Below are 19,877 nucleotides of genomic sequence, written 5' to 3'. Positions count from 1 at the left end.
TGCGACATCAGCCTGAGTTTGCAAAACCATCAAGCCATCGATATGCCAGTTGTCGTATCTGTGTTGATCCGTTGATTGCTGCCAGTCTTGGATGTATACTTGTCCGAATCCCGCAATAATGGAAGGAGAGACAATGCGCAAGTTCTTCTCGAAACGCGAATCAACTACAGGCCGCGTAGATCTCCGCGGCGGTGAGCGAGACATTTCGGCGGCGCCAGCACCCACTGAGCAAGCATTGGTGTTATCGTCAACAATAGAGACAAGGTAAGTGACACTGCTGTTCATTCGATACAGCTCTGACGATACAGTATGCCAACCGAAGCAGCTAAGGCTTACGGGCCGCTGGTGCTGAACGACCCCGATAAGGCTACAGTGGAGTAAGTGCTGAAGGCGCCGCCACTGCCAGAAAGCCTGCTAATTCCTGACAGTATCGTCCTCATCCATGGTCTCGGTGGAGATCGAACAGGAACCTGGACAGAGCGTACGGCGGATGCCGAACGAACACCCTGCTTCTGGCCCAAGGACCTGCTTCCCATCGATCTACCCGACGCGCGCATCATCACATGGGGCTATGCCGCAGCAACGATCAAGGCGCTGAATGTCGTATCGATTGCAAACCCAACGCAGCACGCGGAGAAACTCTGCTCAGAGCTAGCAAGCCTCCGAGTTGGTGTCCTTGATCGCCCGATCCTTTTCGTCGCTCATAGCATGGGAGGTATAGTAGCTAAGAAAGCCCTTCTCAATTCGCAAGACTCCAATGTCGACAGTATCGCTCCTTTGGTAGATGATACACGCGGCATCGTTTTCATGGGTACGCCTCATTGTGGCTCGAAGTCGGCTGATGTAGCCTCTTTCCTCGCCAAAATCGTTCGCGTCTGCACCTTTCAGCAAGTCAACACTTCGATGCTCAACGAGTTGCAGAGCCAGAACCCGCAGCTCAATGAACTCCAGAACCACTTCCATCGGTTGCTTGTCAAGCGCATGAAAGAAGATTGCGCCATACAGGTGCGCTGCTTCTACGAGACACTACCCTTGGCCAGCATCAAAGATGTCGTCGTTCCAGTTCACTCGGCTGCTCCGCCCGTTTTCGAGGGTTCAGTGGAGGTGGATGCGAACCATATCGACATGACCAAGTTCTCGAGCAAGGAGGACCAAACGTACAAGAACGTACTGGCGGAGCTGCTGCGAATGATCGAGTTGGCGAAGAAGCAACGTAAAGATGACAGCGACCCTAGTATGCAGAGAGGCGGCGTCAGCCACATTGGGAACAACGATCAAGGTGCCTTGGCCAACTACGGAAGTCAGACTATCGGTACGGGTAATGGAGGCTCAACCCATTACGGTAAGTGATTCTTGTGCCATGATTGGTTGTTGTGCTGATGATACCAGGAAATGTTAACGACTTCCGGGGTTCCTGAGCCGGGTCATGGTTTCCGTTGGTGGGAAGTAAAGCATGTGTTTCGGCGTGACGCAAGGCGTTGGTGTGTAGTCGTATAGTGCATTCGAAATGGTCACACCAGCTCGATATCCACGAGCTGATCTTTGACATCTTTCCACACCTCTCCTTGCATAGCCCCATGTACATATGCATCGCCCATCACCTCCCATGCTCTTCTCGCATCTCCATCGGAAACGTGCCGATTTGATTCCCTTAAGACATAAGGAACATTGGCACCCTGCAGTAGCCAAACTACGTCCCCAGCTTCACAGCTAGTCGGCACCAGACCCAAGAAGCCATTTTTGGTCCTAGCCAAGCGCCGAAATTGACCATTTCTATTGATTGCGCCACCGAATTTGTGGTCTTGCCAGTCACGCTCAATTTCTGCCTCGCTAGCTGTGGGCCCGAGGCGGGCTATGCGATCGCTGATGGAAGACAGAGAGGTATCTGGGCGATGGAAATCGGCGATGTAAGGACATTTGGAATTGCATGAAGGACGGCGCAGATATGTGCGGCTGGTATCCATTTGTGTCAGGTTCGCTCCGCAAGTGCAGCTTTGCTGCTCCGTATGTCGGACATCAGCCCGAGATATCGCGAAGCCAGAACTATCGCCTTCGGAGAGCATGTCTATGTCGCGGAGGATTGGAGAAGCTATACTTTCGTAACCCGTTGTCGTCTCTTTATTATCGGGGTAGTAGAGCAAGCGATGGAGACAGCGGACGACCGAAGCGCACGTTAGTCGCTTCACCACGTGTTTGAAACGGTCCATGTCGGGTTGGTGGTCAAGAGGCAAATGACCAACGTCATTGGCGACCAGTGTGGTGGTTAATGCCTCGCATCGTGTTTGTCCTGTAGACCGATAAAATTTCGGAAGGTTTAGTGTAAGCGCGCTCCACCGAGGATCGAATTGCAAGCGCTTTCCGTGCCATGCCCATGATCCGGCAAGCTCCACAATACAGTCAATTTTGAACCCACGAGCTCCGAGCACGCGGTCATCCGTAGGCACAATCATCAAGGCGTCCAATCTCGACCCTGAGGTGGCATTGTAGCCCACGCTTGCGGAGGCAAGCTCTGATTGTAAGGCCTTGTCTTCGAACTCTCCGACCCAAGTTGGAAATCCTGAAAACTTTCGTACGGATAGGTCGGTAACCCAACTCAGGCAGTTGAGATTCTTCGTCTCATCAATGAGACAACGCAGCGCTTCGATATAAACCTGCTCTGGGCTCTTACTGTAATCGGCAGTTAGCCCAAAAGCCCCGCGAGGTACTATGCCTAACAATGCAAAGACCTTGTCTTTGGGATTTTCGCACCCGGTCATGCGGGCCAAAGTCAGGATTTGCTGAAAAGTAAAAGGCAATGTCTTCTCTTGCGTTGTAGGCGGGTTTAGTAATCGCCACCGATTGTGGAATAGCTCCAGAATGGCCTTTTCATGGTCGTAGTGACGATTGTTTTTGATGGGGAGAGTCAGTGCTTGCCCAACCTTTTCGTGAAATCGATGCTTCTTGATCCATGCAACCAGTAGCGCGACTCTTTGAAGTTCTGGAAAGTCCAAGATGTCCGTACCACACAACATACGGATGTGTCGAGCAAGCATGACTTCCTGAAGTACCCAGCAACGAAAGAAATACTTTCTTGCGAGAAAACGAGTCAAGCTTTCAAGTTTTTCGGCAGGGATCAAGCTGACTTTTGTTTTGTCGTCTTGTTCCAACGCCTTTTCCACGAAGTCTGTGTATGTTGAGCATTGCTGATCCTCTTGCATATCGTCGAAACATTGCAGTTTGTTGAGGCGCCGCATGAGTGGTATGGCTTGCTCACTATCCTCATCCGCGGGGCCCAGCCACGATATGACCAATGAAGCTTTGCTGTAGATCTGAGCCATCAAGCCAACCTGCGTATTTCGCTCTTGAACATCGTCTTGATTGACACATAATTTGTCCTAGGGATCAGCGTCTACAGTTAGTCGGGATACCATATTTGTTTCGCACGGGGGGTTACGAACAATCCAGAGGTATTGCCCTTGGCATTCGACTTCCTGACACTTTACGCTCAATTTGCAGATAGCCCTGAGCGCAGACTCCAAATTGGCCGTAACATTGATGCGCAGTCCATTGCAGATGATGATCACTTCCTGCACCCATGTTGTGGACTTTCCTTCCTCGAACCAGTAACGATACAGTGGGTCGCCCCAAGTGTAAGACAACGCGTGGAACTTCGGGGTGTTGTGCTCAAGATCAGTCAGGTGGAGCGTGCATGTGATAGGTTCGTCGTCTTTCTGTACTGGGTGAAGCTCGATGACGCGGATCGATGTCGCTGTCGGCAAGGGAGTGTACAGGTCTGGATGTCGCGACCGTGGCGCGTCCATGGTGCAGATGTGGGGCTGCGAACTAGCTCTCGTTTCGCTGGAGCACAATCGGCCCGACAGCACTATATAGCATCAGTAGTGACCTTGGCACAAAACAGCAGTAGAATACCTTGAAGAGGACTTATGGATCTCGTTCCATCGTTGTCGTGTCATTTGGAGCAAAGTTGAATTTGTAATTGAACCTTGGAAAGATCCAAAGTGAGGCAACGCATTATCGTGCTGACCAAGACGCTAACCACATTGGATCGGTTGGGCAGCCGTGGAAACGAAGAACTGCACTCTGCGAGAAGCACCACGACATGGCACGACTGAGTGAATATCAATGAGTAAATAGATTATATCGTCCAACGTGATGCTACAGACTTTTCATCAGACTGCGCCAGAAACACCCATCGATGCAATGCGAGTTTTTCCCTCTTATCCACGCACCTACGCATCATCACCCTTCTCCGCCTTCTTCTCCCTCCACTGCTCCTCAAGCGCCTTGACCTTCTCTACGCCCTTCTTGTTGCCCACACTGCTCTCCCACTCAGCCCATTTCTTGAACACACTCCGTATCCTCGAGGCCTTTCCGACCTTGGTCATACGCTCAAACAGGTCGCGGACATTGTCTGCGCTGCCGTGGCTCTGCTCCAACATGAGGTACATGTCCCAGACATCGCCCTTCTTGGAGAAGGTGTCGACAAGGCCCTCAAAGATGGTGCGGCCGCGTTCGGCGTCGCCGTTAGGGCTCTTGAACTCGAGTGCGGCGAACTTTTGTGTCAGGTAGCGGTGTTGCGTTGATGCAACGGATTGGGTGGCGCGTTGAAGGAGAGCGCGAGCTCGTGTGGGGGAGGGTGGCTGTACGACGTCCATCAGGAACGCTGCATATGAGAGCCAGAATTGAGGGTCCGGTGTGAACGACTTGTTCTTCATCATGGATTGGTAGAGGCTGTCCGCTTTCTGTTCTGGTATTAGCAAACTTCGCAAGGGTATGGGGATACAGCGGTACTTACGTCGATCTTGCCTGATGAGATGTAGATCTTGATCATGCGCTCATGCACTTCGCGGGCATCGTTGTTCTGGCACGCCTCTTTGAAGACTGTGTCCATAGCATCGTCGCTAGCGAAGTCGTTCTCAAGATGGAGAAGAGCGGTCCACACGTCAAGCTTCTCTTTCTCTTCCCTGGGGTTGATGGTCGCCAGTGCGCGACGGGCGACCTGGCGTGCCTTCTCGATCTCGTTGAGTTCGCGTTGGAAGACCATGTATCGAACCCACATTTCCGCGCTGTTGGGCTGTCCCAGGAGCAAGCGCTCGTAGTCGGCAACGGATTGCGGTCCATAGGCATCGAGATCACCAGTGCGGTCCTCTTTGATGGTAGCCTTCTTGCTCTTCTTCTTCTTCTTCTTGGGGGCCTCGTCGTCGGAATCAGGCTCTGCGGCACCCTTTTGCTCATCGAAGTCAAGAGTAGCACCTGTCCAATCGAAGCCAGAAGTGCTAAGTCCTTGTGTTGCCGCTTTTGGCGCATCATCGTCAGACTCGTCGTCTGATACTCCTGCATCTGCAAGCTCGATATCATCGTCGCTATCAGCACTCTTGACGCTCCTCATGTCTACGTCATCGAGCTCGATACCGCCATCTGAGTCACTTCCTTCTAAGGCCTCAATATCCGAGGCATCCTCCATGTCTTCATCCTCGTCTTCGTCGTCACCCTTGACTTCAGAGTATTTCAAGCTGAAGCTGATCTTTCGGGTCTTTGGATCAACCTTCAAAACCTTGGCTTTCACGGCGTCATCTTTCTTGTACATTTCCTTGACCTTGTCCTTGTCGACAGTAGTGTCGGCTAACTGAGAGATGTGGCAAAGACCGCTGACGTTGTTTGAGTCGTCAACCACCAGGAAGACACCAAAGTCTTCTACATGCCGGACTTTAGCAGCAACAACCTGACCAGCCTTCAGATCGCTGAACTCGACCGGCTCGGTGTAGGTTCCTTGGACGTGAGAGGCCTTCAAGCTCAGCTGTGGATTGCGTTGGTCTGGCTTGTTCGAGATGACCTTGCCAGTGACGAGTTGGTCGACATGGAAAGCAGACTTCCAATCCTTGATGTACTCGTCTGAGAGGTGGCTGACACGAACGTAGGCTTCGACGTGCGGCCCTAGACGGACGTAGATACCATTGCTGGCGACGTGCTTGATGAATCCACGGACAACCTGATGCACTTTAAGCTGATCCCTGTCCTTGATCTCGGGGTCTTTGATCGGGAGTGAAGAGCTCAATACCCTAGAAGGCCGAATAGACAGTCCCAGCTTCTTGTTTGGAAGGTCGATGTCGATTACACACACGCGCAAGACGTCGCCGACTTTGAACTCGCTAGGCTTGGCCTTGTCGTAGTCGTCTGCCAACTGCTCTTGGAATATGGGTGCAGCAATGTTGTCGTTGATCTGGACGACGATGGATGTGTCGTGTAGCTTTGTGACACGCGCAGGCAAGATGTGACCTACCTTCAAGTCTTGAAGGGTCAATGACTTGCCAGTCACATTGGTCGCAGCTGTTAGATCCAACTTTCCGGCTGCAACGTCGACCGCCTTGACGCGAACCTTGAGAGCAGAGCCAACGGGGAAATTCTCTGCAACGTCCGAAAGCTTCTCCAGGTCGTCAGTCAGATCAAAGTAATCAATGCGACCGCGAACGTTGGCGGAAATGTTCACCCAGACGTAACGCTCGGCAATGTTATTGATGAAGGCGACATGAGATGATCCGGGGGTGATTTTGTCAAGGCTCAACACGTCGGCTTCAGTCTTAACTTTATCGGTGTTTGCGGTCATCTCAAAAGTGGGCGTCTTGTTGTTTGATCGGGAAGTGATGGGGAGGAAACGGAAATTGCGGGCATCGTGCCTTCCGAGAACCCTGGCTTGGATCTTGTCGTTCATCTTGAAATGTGCTGTTGGGTGCTTCTTGTCTGGGATGCTATCCCAACCATCGAACAATTCTGAGACCGAAATACGTCCTGGAACATTTGCCGCAAGCTCAACGTTGAGTTGTGTGTCTTTGACCGATCGAATGCGAACTGTTGCTAGGGTGCCGAATTTGATGTCGTCGGTAGATGTGATCTTGGGGTCGACAGGTTCTACTAAGGCCTCCCCTTTCGAAGCTGGAGCATCAACGACGTTGGCCGCTTCCGGATCAGATTCACTCTTCATCGACAGCCAAAAGAATCCTTTCCCAGCGTCCACATGTGTGACACGAGCAGTGACAGACTGATCCTTGCGAAGACCAAAGTTTGGCGCTGAAAGCATGTCTTCCGGTAATTGCGACTTGAATAGAACACCGCTTATGCCGTTGCCAAGCTCGATGAAAATCTTGTCAGGAAGAATGCCGCGCACAAAGCCATGTACCGTCTCGCCAGCTTGGAGATCTTCAATGCTGATTGCCAATTTTGAAGCCTGAGCGTCCTTTCGAAGACTAGGCTTGTTCGAGACTGTTGCCGTCCTAGACTTGCCATGCTTTGTCAAGACCACAAGGTCCTCGAGAGTTCCACCTACCCGAATCTTCTTCATGGTCGAAATGTCCTTCTTCTCCGATCCGTCGGTTAGGTGACCTATGCGGAGGGTAGCCTTGACACCATGGCCAATGTCCAGAGTAGCGGTTTCATCGGACTTCTCGATGACAGTTCCCTTGACGATACCACCAGGGTTCAGTGCGTTGAAAGCAGCCTCTTTGTTAATGTCAACGGCAGCGGGATCCTTGCAGGATACCAAGAGCTGGTTCTCCTTTGCGTCTACTGAGACAATACGGACGTTGACGACCTGACCGGCCGAGAAGTGTCGCGTGGCATCCTCGATGTATGCTTCGCTCATCTCCGCAGCTGGGAGCCATGCCTTGACGTCGCCGTAGAAGCGTACGGTGGCACCATTCTTGCGAACGCTGACCAGGATACCAGGGCCAGTAGCACCCTTGGAGAGCATGGAGTAGTTTGTCCATGGCTTAACATCTGAGTTGACGAGAGACTTCTTTAGGGTGAGTTGGATCTGATGCCTGGCGGGTTCCGTGTAAAGCACACGGGCTGTAACAGGCAGACCTTCCCTAAACTTGCGCTCCGGATGTTGTAGGCGGACGTCGGCCAGATGCATCTCTGGAACTAAACCGGTGATGCCTTCGGCAAGGTGAACAAGAACGGCGGTAGCTCCCTTCTTGTCAGCGATGAGCTTGTGCACCTTGCCCTTGACAACTTCACCAGCCTTAATATCCTCAATGCGAAGGAAGGGCTGGTCCAGGATCTTCTGCTCGAGCGAAAGTTGGAAGAGCCCGTCCAAAGCATTGTAGCCTACAATGCGTGCTTTGTGCTTTGAGTCAAGCTTGTATGCGCCAGCCTCTTCGGAGAGAACGTTGACCTTATCGTCAGAAAGTCTCGAAACGTGCGCGAAACCGACAACATCTTTAATGCCGAGATCGAAGAAAGCACCGTGGCTTGGCGCTACTTTGATAACTTTCGCGCTGTCGACGATGGTGGATATGGGGAGGAGGTCGATCGGAGGCTTGCGCTCCTTGGGTTTGCCAGACATGCGGGTGGACAGACTAACCACATGGTCTAGCAATGACACACCGACCTTCCTGGGCTCGGAGTCTGGACATGTGAACAGGACACGGGCCTTGACTTTGGAGCCGATCTTGTGCTTGGTGGAGATATCGGCAGCCTTCTCAGTCGCTCCAGAATGGTATGCGTCGGCGGTTGCGTCTATGAGACCGAGGATCTTGCCGGTCAGCGTGCTGGCTGTGGTGTCGGTAACAAGTATATCAACAGCAGTACCTGGGAGGAAAATGTCGACAGTGGGCGCTTCAGTCAGCGTGTTGCCCTTGGTCAAGTTGCCTGCTTTGGTGTGGTCTGCGGAGAGCTTGACAATGCGCCCATCCGAGTTAAGGCCAGTAACCAAGCACATGAAGACGGCGCCTTCTTGTACTTTGGCATGCTGCACTTTGGGACCTAATTCGCCCTTTGGCAGGAAGCCCTTCAGGCTGCTATCGTCGAGGCCGAGGTCCATGACCAAGCCGTGGTCCTCATTGCTGACCACGGAAGCCTGCACCATGCTGTTTACGGGTATTTTGCGCTTGCTGAGGCCCTTGTTCACCAGCTTGGGATCGATGGACAGCTCCAGCCTCTTTCGTGCTCTTGCACTGGCGTCGCTTGTCGCTGTGATGCATGCGCGGACATACTGTCCTACCGAGAACATGTCCTCTAGGTGTACATCTTCAAAGTCTTCATCGTCGCTTCCTTCTTGCTTGTCCGCCTCTTCCTCCTTGAGGAGTTTCTCCAGCCTCTCGTTGAGCTTGTCGGACACGGCGGTGAGCGGGACGTAACCAACGAGGTTGTTGGGGAGCGCGAGGACGATGTCTTGGTGAGATATGTCTGTGATTTGGCCGAGAATGATGGTTCCAGGCGACAATTTCTGCGATCGTTAGCATGACCCTACATTGCGCAGAGACTGGCGTACCTTGTAGCTCAGACCCTCTGCCCTCACGGTGTCGTCCTTCTCTCCACTGTCGTGCGACTTCTTGCTCTTCTTGAGCAGCGGCTTCTTCTTGGACTTGGCGGCGGATCTCTCCTCGTCCTCGGATCCCATGTCGCTGAATCCCTCGTCGCCGCCGCTGGGTCGCTTTTCGCCAGACTGCTCGAAAAGAACATCCTGGTTCGCCTTGATCGAAATCTGCTTGTGCTCAAGCGGCGTCAAGACGCTGGCGCCTCCTCTGGGGAACGACTTCTCCTCATCTTTGAAAACACTGGGCTTGGGTGCGGCGCTTTCAGGCTTCGACTTGGCCGGTGATGGCTGCTCGGCATCGGATTTCCGTCGCTTCGCTGATCGGTCGGTGGATGCGCCCTTTGCCTTTTTCGATGGCGCGGCGCCTTGCTCTGCTTTTCGTTTGATTGCGCCCATGATGCGCAAGTTCTCCGGCTGTGGAGAGGGTGGTGGTACTCAGGTTTGCGCCAAGAGTTCGTCGCATATGCTCTTCGACTTTTTTGGTGGGTCCATGCGCGCAGATTCTCCGACCCCCGACGACAGGGAAGCCGCGGCTGGCACGTGAGCTAGAGTGGCAGGGCAACGCGCGCGAAAGAGAGCGACTCCTCGATGCAACAGCTTTCACGAGTTATAGGAAATCTTAGACCACAAAATGAAATGAAATTTGCATCCACGGTGTTTTCTGCGGCAATTTCGGAACTTTTAGCTGTGTTGTACGGCAAACGGGAGGATATCTCGAGGGAAGGCCATGGCCATTAACGCCCAGAACGGCATAGTGCAGCACGTCGGTCGCGCCAGCTCTTCGCGACGTGCTTTGGCCGTGCGCCTTCCTCTCCAACCTCGCCGTCATTTATGGGCATTCGTCTTCTATCCCTATCGGCATCTTCAATTGCTCGCGTGTCTTCGCTTGATCGTTTATTGGTGTTGCTTGTGTATGTGTACTGCTAAAAAGGAACATGTCTTCTCCATGCGCCCCTCGAAGTCTGCTGCTCCAAGAGCCCACGCCGGAGCTCTTTTCATCACCACCTCCACCCTCCTCCGCGACTGTTTGCTCTCGCAAACCCAAACGGCCACCGCCTATCACGCCCAAGCGCTTTACACGCTTCTTCACCCCGCGAAACTCCAAAGATGTCTCATCACGCACCACCCTCACGAGGTCGGGTCGCCAACTACAAGACATCACACGATCTGCTCTCAATCGCAGCCGGGAGACGCGGAGCACCCCACGCAAGACAGTCAACTTCGTCGACATCGAGAACCCAATGCGAACCCCCCAGAGCAGCGCGCGGAAGCGGAAGATACCCTACCTGTCGCCCGCTAGCTCACCAGCCCAGTCGTCACCGTCGAAGCGATCGCGTTACGTCACTCCACCCGAAATCGATATACTTCAAGACGAGCTTGACTTGGATGAAGAGGAGCCTCCTGTATACCCTGCGCCCATCCGAAGGTTAACAACATTGGGTCGGCCGTCAAGAACATTGCAGCGGTCGTTCGGTGGGATCCTGGGTGTAGGAAGAGGGTTTCGACGAGACCATGGCGCCTCATGGCAAGACCAGGCAGCCAATTTCTACAGTGGCGCAGACGACCTACATCAGTTGTCGCAGGGCGCGCCGCCCTTCTGCACGGCCAGTTGCAACAGTATGTCATTCACTCATTACCCTACGTCATCACGATACTGACAACCCCTAGCCAACTCTATGCTCGCAATAGGCGATGAAGACGGATACATCCACCTACAAGACTCCGAAGGTGACTTCTCCAAACCCCATGTGTCATGGAAAGCCCACTCCAACGCCATCATGGACGTGCAGTTCTCCTCAGACGACCTACACCTCGCCGCCGGTTCTGGAGATCAGACTGCACAGATTGTCGATGTTCGCACGCAACAGACTCTTGCTGTGCTGGCGAAACATAAGTCATCAGTAAAGCAAGTTCGCTTCCAGCCCGGCGACGACAAGATGGTAGCGACTTCAAGTCGAGACGGTGCGGTACAGATTTGGGATCTCCGGTGCAAGGGCAACCAAGGCTCAATACACTCAGCTTGGGGCTCCGATGCGCCATATGCAAGTGTTGTACGCACGCTGGCCTCAGCGCACGCGGATATTACTCTCCCGACATCCACATCGTCGGCCACCCGATCACTCTCCAACAGCAAAACCGAAAACATTAGCCGACGGAACGACATTTCGGTGACAGCGCTCTCGTTCATGCCCGCAGGCCGCGAACATCTACTCCTGACCGCGTCAGACGCATCGACATGCGTTAAACTCTGGGACATCAGAGGCCGATACTCCCTGCGAGGGCCAGCCATCCCCATCGCAACCACCCGCCATCCCGAATCCCACAACCGCCACCGACACTTTGCTATCAACTCCTTGACTCTTAGCGGCGATGCATCACGACTATACGCCCTCAGCAAAGACAACACTGTCTACGCCTACTCGACAAGCCACCTCATCCTCGGCGTAGCACCAGAGCTATCCACAACTTCCTCCTCAAAACAAAAATACTGCGGTGTGGGCCAAGAAGGCCTAGGACCCATCTACGGTTTCCGGCACCAGAACTTCCATGCCGGCTCCTTCTACGTCAAGGCATCCTTACGCAAAGCATGCGAAGACCGCACCGAGATGCTCGCAGTAGGCAGCACAGACGGCTGCCCCGTGTTGTTCCCCACCGACGAAAACTTCCTCAAACGCGAAACAAGACACGACGACGACGCAGATGACCTACCTGATATTACTGGCATTGCCGCGAAATCCGCACGACCCACGCTTTCCCGCACATCAACAAACAGCCGTTGCCCAGACACCATCCCCATCTACGAACACGGCACAGCTCTCATACGAGGACACGATGCGGAAGTCACGAGCGTATCATGGGCGCGTAACGGCAGCTTGATCAGTGTGAGCGACGACTTCCGCGTCCGACGATGGAAAGAAGGGAGCCAAGCTAGAGACCTCCGTATGGGTGGTGAAAGTGAGGGAAGGAGATGGCAGTGCGGATGGGCCGCTGTAGGAGATGGATACGACGATGACGAGTAGGATCGTCCGCGAGTTTTTGTACGACGTTGTTTATTATACCCCAGCTATTGATTGTGTAGGAATATGAAAGAAGAGAGGATGATGATCGTGGAATTCGACTTGCTTGCCGGTGCCTATCATATGTCTCTTCAACCCATTTGACTATGTATCTTGCTGCTGTGGAACGACAACACAAGGCCTGTGACACAACACTTGGAGCCAGCCACTCTTGTACCTTTCCCGTCTTGCCTATCACACTAGACACCGACCCACCTACCCCTTCCTCAGCCAAGGTCTTCCTTCCACTTTGTCATGCTTCGCATCTCGATCTTCTTCTCCATCATCGACATTCTGCTTCTCGCCAGCCTCACAGAAGCTTCCTGGTAACAGCCTATACCTCCGCTCATCAAATCGGTCCGCCTGTGTACTTTCGAAATTACCAAAAGACCCTGATATCACCCTGCGAGCCCCGCCTAGCATGCTGCCGAGAAAGCTTGTTGGCGTAGAGGGCGGAGGAGTGACGGGTTGTACCTGGGAGTTTGATAGATCTGACCGCGGTGATGTGGACGTATTGTCCGTCGTCTGAACCGCCTCCATCTGGTGTACACGTGCTGGTAACGGCTTGATGGGCCGATCGAAGCTGCCAGGCATACTTGCACCCGTACCTCTAGGCCCTGACATCGTCTTCGACAGAGACTTATACTCCAAGGGTGCAGCAGGGAAATCCGCTTCTTGAGACGGCCGCACCTGAAAGTTCTCCCATTGCGACGCTGTAGGTGTAGATGGAAGTGAGGTATCGTATCTGGTTGGCAGTGAAGGGTATGAAATCGTACTGTCGGAGTACGTACTCTGCGGTAGGTCTCGTGTTGGCGTAGAAGCAGCAGTAGAGGTAGAACTAGAAGAAGACGTCGAGTTCCGCAGGGAATCAAATCGCTGTTCCAACACTTTCCCCTGCCCGTCCGCGACACCACGTTTCCTCTTTTTCCCCCACACCTCTTCGTCTCGCTGTTTCCTCTTGACCTTGTCGTTTACATCGGCGTAGATAGTGCCGTTGAACGATTTCCACACTTCGACGCCTTTGCCGAATACGGTTTCGACTTTTCGATTTGTGTCGTCGGTCATCTTGTTGAGATACTCTTGTGCTTCGTCCTCGTTGTCTTCTTCGTCGGTTTCGGAGCCGTGCGTTGTGTCCATTATGCCGGTGTTGGAGGTGGTTATGAAGGAGGTGGAACTTCCCCCGTTTCGCCCGCGGAAGGTGTCGAAGAGTGACATTTTCCGTCGCTTTTGCGCTGGGCCGGAGGGTGGAGGGTTGGGTACATTGTTCATGTTGTTTGATGGTGTGTTTGTGGCGCAATTTAGGGAACAATAGACGGGGTGGAATGCACTCGTGACAAGCGAGCTGTGCTAGCGAGTTGATAGATGCGTTCGTGACTTAAGAATTGGTCGGTTTAGTGGATGTTCACACGAAGTTGGAGCCTAGATCTGGGTTTTTTGTGAGCTATGATAATTGCTTTCACTTTGGTATCGAGTCAAATTCAGAGACATTGATCAGATAACACCTCCAGGGCTGTATCGCTTGCCATAATGTCTTATGTGTCCTGCAATGTTCACAGATCGTGCCTATGCGTCCTAATGTCGCCCTTTTAGCGTGTTCATCTAATGTATTTGCCCAAATTAAACGCCACTTGATACCTACGACGTTCCGAAGTCGTCTTCAACAGAGACTCGTACTCTAATAGTGTAGCAGGGAAATCGGCTTCTCAAGACGGCCGCACAGGAAAGATCTTCTATTTGTAGAACACAAAGAGAGATATATGTAACTGTTCTGTATAAGATAGAGGAAGCTCTGTACATAGAGTAGAGCAAAGTCCTAACAATAATACAATAGATGCTATTTCTAGCTATTTGCTTAAAAGCATCTATCCACTATCTACAGCTATTTTAGTGCCTGTTACAAAGCGATTCTTTATAATCTAGCTATACGCTTTAGCAATGTTCTCTAGCTAACTAAAAGTACCTAGTAGATTAAGTTGCTTCTTTATGCCTTTCTTTGCCTCTATTAGTATTAAGGCTAATAATTCTTGTAGTATTTCTATCTTAATTACGCTAGGTTTAATAATATTTACCTAAAGCAGCGCAAGATTAACTACAAGCCTACGCAATAATTCTTCTATAGATACTCTCTAGACTACTAGAATTAGCTATCTAGGCAGAGGCTTTATAGTTTTAATTTCTTCTATAAGCGTAAAGAATAAATTTAACGTAAGATGTATATACGCTCTAGTACTAATAAGTTTAGTAATAAATAAGAGCGTAATAAGTTAGATTTTAGAACTAAGTATTGCTTACTTAAAAGTAATGTCTAAGAGCTTAGGTATTAAATAGTAGTCTTCTACTATAAATACAATATAATCTAACTTTTTACTACTATTTAATATAATTATCTTAAATATTATTTCTAGATTTAAATTAAGATTTTTAGAATCTTTTAAGTTAATTACATAGCTAATAACATTTTCTAAAAGAAGAGATAGATATAGAGATTAAAGAAGATAGACTTTATCTTTAATTTTTACTTACTAGAATCTAGAGATAATAATAGTAGCTCTATTTAATAGTGCTATACTAGTAATTATAAACCTAATACTAGAAGATCTGCTAAGTATAAGAATATATATACTAGAGAGATAATTTATATAGAGCACAGCTCTCTGTAATAAAAAAGTATAATCTTAGATAGATATTTTAGTAGTATTAATATTAAACTATAAAATAAATTCTACTATAATTACTACTTTAGTGCTTTTTATAATCTTGTAGCTTGTTAGTGTTAGTGTTACCTAGGTACCTACTGTGCTAGATAGTTATATACCTTAAATAGCTACTAGTATATAGCTAATCTACTCTACTAACTACTAACACTATAAATAGTAGGTTACTTAGTAGTTATAGCGTAGTTTCTATTTAAGAAAGGCTAAGCTAGATAAGCTAATACTTAAGACAGTAAAATAATATTTCTAATAGGCTAACACTATAGCGCGTAATATAGAGAGGTTAATAGAGCTATAATAGTATATCTTTGTAGTAAAGTGCTATTAGAAGTTTATTATCTAAAGTTACGCTATTAAAGCTCTATTATTACTAATATTCTAACTTTAGATAATAGCTATTAAATTACTATTAGATAACTTAGAGAATAGCTAATACCTACGTATTATAAAGATAATATTAATTATAGCTAAAAGAGATTACTTCTAACTACTTTTATACTAAATTTTAGTAAGGTATACTAAGAAGCGTCTATATAGATAGTACTAGAAGAGTAAATATTCTACGTAATTTACTATAAGTATACTTAGAAGGTATAGCGCGTTAGTATATATAAGAGCTTACTATTTATAGTAACTTCTAATATCTCTATTACTATTATTATTATTATTATTAATATTCTTAGTACTACTATTATTAACGTTACTATCTTTCTATATTAGAATAGATAGTACCTTCTTCTCTTCTATAAGCTTATTTAGTAATTACAAATACTAGTATAATACTAAAATATAATATAATATAATTTATTATATATATATATTTAGTAACTAGTAATTTATATAATAGTAGTAAAATATACTAAAAGTATATAATATATTTAAAAAGTAGTAAAATATATTCTATTATTATCTAATTATAGAGAGTAGTTCTATTATATAATTAAAGCTTTTATTATATACTTTTTTTACGCTAAATAAGTTTATATAGTAGTAGAATACTTAATTTAAACGCTTATTAAATATATAGTAAATTAATTACTATATAAGTATAGTATTATACTATAGTATAAAGCTATTTCTATTTTAAAAAGCTTTTAAGTATTATACTACTATATAAAGCTAATTCTAATCTAAAAAGCTCTTTAGATATTATACTACTATATAAAGCTATTTCTATTCTAAATAAGCTTTCTAAGTATTATACTACTATATAAAGCTATTTTTATTTTAAGTAAGCTTTTTAGATATTATACTACTATATAGAGCTATTTCTATTTTAAGTAAGCTCTTTAGATATTATACTACTATATAGAGCTACTATACTTCTAAGTAAGCTCTTTAGATATTATACTACTATATAAAGCTACTATACTTCTAAGAAGCTCTTAGATATTATACTACTACTTAGAGCTACTACTTTCTCTTCTAAGAAGCTCTTAGATATTATACTACTACTTAGAGCTACTACTTTTTCTCTAAGAAGCTCTTAGATATTATACTACTACTTAGAGCTACTACTTCTCTCTAAGAAGTTTTTAGATATTATACTACTACTTAGAGCTACTATTTCTTCTCTTTTCTTTAAAAAGCTCTTAGAGCTACTATTTCTCTAAAAAGCTTTTAGATATTATACTACTACCTAGAGCTACTACTTTTCTAAAAAGCTTTTAAGCTACTACTTTTCTAAAAAGCTTTTAGACTACTACTCTTCTAAAAAGCTCTTAGATATTATACTACTACTTAGAGCTATTACTCTTTTAAAAAGCTTTTAGATATTATACTACTACTTAAAGCTATTACTTTTTTAAAAAGCTTTTAGACTACTACTTTTTTAAAAAGCTTTTAGAGCTACTACTCTTTTAAAAAGCTTTTAAGTATTATACTACTATATAAAGCTACTACTTTTAAGAAGCTTTTAGATATTATACTATTATAGCTATATATAAAGAGAAATCTTATAATAGAGAAGTAAAAAAAAAAGAGTAAAAAAAGTAAAAAAGAAAAATAAATAAGCTAAAGATTAAACCTAGAACTTTTATAAATAAGTATTATAATAAAATAGTAAGTATATATAGAAAGTAAAATAATCTAAGCTAAGTTCTATCTACTAATATAAGTTTATAGCGCTCTACTACTAAGCTACTTATCTAGATTATTTTAATAAAAAAAAACTATATTAGTTAGTATATAAATAGAATATAGTATAAGTATAAATAGTATAGCTAAGTTACTTATAATAAGCTCTCTAACACTACTTCTTAATAAATAGTAGTATCTATATTATACTACTATATATATAAAGAGATAGATTATAGTAGTATCTTTATATAATATTATATTATACTACTATATATATATAAGTATAGTTAGCTTATATTATACTACTATAGATAAGTATAAGAATAAATAGTATATAGATAACTATATTATACTACTATAAGTATATAAGTATAGTTAGGTTATATTATACTACTATAGATAATTATATAAATAAGTAGCACCTACTTAGCTATATTATACTACTATTAATATATAGATATATACTAGTTATATTTATATAGCTTCTTTTATTATACTATTATATTATACTATAAGTATAGGTCTATAAATACTTAGCTATTCTTATATATTATACTACTATATTATAATAAAAATTAGTAGAGAAAGAGTTTTAAAGTAGAGAAGTTAAAGAATCTATAGTAGTAATATAAATAGTTTATATTACTACTAGCGCTTATAATAAAATTTAAGGTATTCTAAAGTCTATTAGTTTTAACTATTCTACTAAATAATAATAATATTATACTACTACTATGTTTATAGTATAGCTAATATATCTATTAACTTTAGATCTAACTTTAACTCTAATAACTATAACTATAGTATTAATAGCTCTTTATATATATTAGATATAGAAAATACTATACTAGATAATTTTATTATATATAAGAATAATAATATAAAAGAGCTAGATAAGAAGAATATAAATAGTCTACTACTATAGACTATTAGAGTAGTAGCTATAATACTTATAAATATTATAGTATAGGTAGCTTTATTACTAAATTATAGTAGCTATAGTTTATAATCTTATCTACTCTTTTACTAAAATTATGTTATATATCTACTAGATAAATCTAATTACTAGTTTTATATAGCTATAAGAATAAATAAAGTTATTTTTTAGAAACTATATAAATAGTATATATATAATACTACGCTAAGTAGACTAAAGTAGAAGTATAAGACTATAGTAGAACTAGATAAGAAGTTACTTATCTTTCTCTACTATTATAGTTATACTAATATAGTAGATTCTAGCTTTTAATACTAAAGTTATTTAAAAGCTACTATCTACTATATTATAAATAAGTATCTATAAGAGCTTTATACTTTATTTAAGAAGGCTATATAATTTTTTAGTAGTAATACTACTCTTTTATATTAGCTTTAGTATAGTATAAAGTTTTATCTATAGTTCTAGAATTATATAAGTACTATAGATAGTATATTTCTATACGCTTATATTCTACTAAGTATTAGTAATAAAAAAGTATAGTGTTATAGATTAAACCTATAATCTCTACCTAATTAGATCTAGTATTATACTAAGTAAAAAATACTAAAGTTCTATCTATATAGGTCTTTTAACTTATATATAATCTCTTACTTAGTACTTAACTTAATATAATTATCTTAACTATTAATATTTCTTATACTAGATTATATCTACTAATAGTATCTAGAATACGTATAGAAAGTAACTACTCTAAAGAACTTAGCGCGTATAGTGTTATAAATATTATAATATTATAAAAGTACTACTTTACTAATTATAACTTTATAGCTAAGATAGTAATTATAACTTTATAATATATTTCTTACTTTTAAATATATTTCTATATTAGAATAGCTCTATAACTAACTAGCTATAAAGCTTTATTATATAATAGTAGAGTAAAACTTATTATATAGATAAATTACTAGAATTTACACTATTATACTAATTATAGATACTATAAGCGTATTATACTAGAAGTCTATTACTAAAGAATATTACTAAGGTAGTATAACTCTAAGAGAGTATTATAACTATACTAAAATAAGCGTAATATTTATAGTACTTTAGTAAATAGTAGATAGTTAGGCTTACTACTTTATAATAAGTAAGTAGAAAGATAGTAGTAAATAATTAGCTTTACTTCTACTATATAATAACGTACTCTCTTACTCTATTACTCTTTTACTCTTTCTCTCTACTATAACTATAATCTTTTTCTTTACTAATACTATTAAGTAATCTTTATATTATAATAAGTATTATTACTTATAGCGCTATTATATTCTCTACTAATATTATACTTACTATATTAGCGTATACTAGCCTCTCTAAGCCTACTTCTAGCTACTACTATAAAATAATAAGTTCTTCTTTAGTTTCTAAATTAGTATCTAATAATAATAATAATAGTCTAGTCTATTATATTAGTTATTACTTTTCTAGAAAAACTAAAATTAGTAAAAATTTTACTATAATACTATTATATAGCTAAGAGTTAAGCTATAAGTAAATTAGTAAGTAATTATTACTTACTACTTTATCTACTTTCTCTTTTACTAATACTTAAAATATACTTAGCTAAAGTCTTAACTTTAATAATTTTTCTATTATTTACTAAACTAAGCCTAGTTAGTAAAGTACCTTTAGCTACTCTACACTTCTAAATCTAGATAGAAATTACTATAATATAAGTTATTTAGAGCCTATAATAATTAATCTAGCTCTTATTTATA

At 44.0% G+C, this 19,877-nt stretch overlaps 4 protein-coding genes across 4 annotated transcripts; 2 read left to right on the top strand and 2 right to left on the bottom strand.

Annotated features, from left to right (window-relative positions):
* Positions 1-118: 118 nt before the first annotated feature.
* On the top strand, positions 119-1,350 carry J4E92_001739 (uncharacterized protein; the record flags this gene model as incomplete). The annotated part of the gene is made up of 3 exons (XM_051493150.1): positions 119-264; positions 309-377; positions 429-1,350. 3 exons carry the CDS (start codon positions 119-121, stop codon positions 1,348-1,350), a joined length of 1,137 nt encoding a protein of 378 aa, XP_051356381.1.
* Positions 1,351-4,229: 2,879 nt separating this feature from the next.
* J4E92_001738 (uncharacterized protein) lies at positions 4,230-9,709 on the bottom strand (the record flags this gene model as incomplete). Its single annotated transcript, XM_051493149.1, has 3 exons — positions 4,230-4,742; positions 4,796-9,223; positions 9,269-9,709. 3 exons carry the CDS (start codon positions 9,707-9,709, stop codon positions 4,230-4,232), a joined length of 5,382 nt encoding a protein of 1,793 aa, XP_051356380.1.
* Positions 9,710-10,989: 1,280 nt separating this feature from the next.
* J4E92_001737 (uncharacterized protein) lies at positions 10,990-12,333 on the top strand (the record flags this gene model as incomplete). Its single annotated transcript, XM_051493148.1, has 1 exon — positions 10,990-12,333. One exon carries the CDS (start codon positions 10,990-10,992, stop codon positions 12,331-12,333), a length of 1,344 nt encoding a protein of 447 aa, XP_051356379.1.
* A 252-nt stretch (positions 12,334-12,585) lies between these two features.
* J4E92_001736 (uncharacterized protein) lies at positions 12,586-13,638 on the bottom strand (the record flags this gene model as incomplete). The annotated part of the gene is made up of 2 exons (XM_051493147.1): positions 12,586-13,593; positions 13,630-13,638. 2 exons carry the CDS (start codon positions 13,636-13,638, stop codon positions 12,586-12,588), a joined length of 1,017 nt encoding a protein of 338 aa, XP_051356378.1.
* Between the last annotated feature and the right edge of the window lie 6,239 nt (positions 13,639-19,877).

Source organism: Alternaria infectoria (assembly GCF_024043175.1).
Source record: "Alternaria infectoria strain BMP 0036 chromosome Unknown scaffold_2, whole genome shotgun sequence".
Lineage (NCBI taxonomy): Eukaryota > Fungi > Ascomycota > Dothideomycetes > Pleosporales > Pleosporaceae > Alternaria > Alternaria infectoria.
This window is presented reverse-complemented; position numbering and strand designations above follow the sequence as displayed.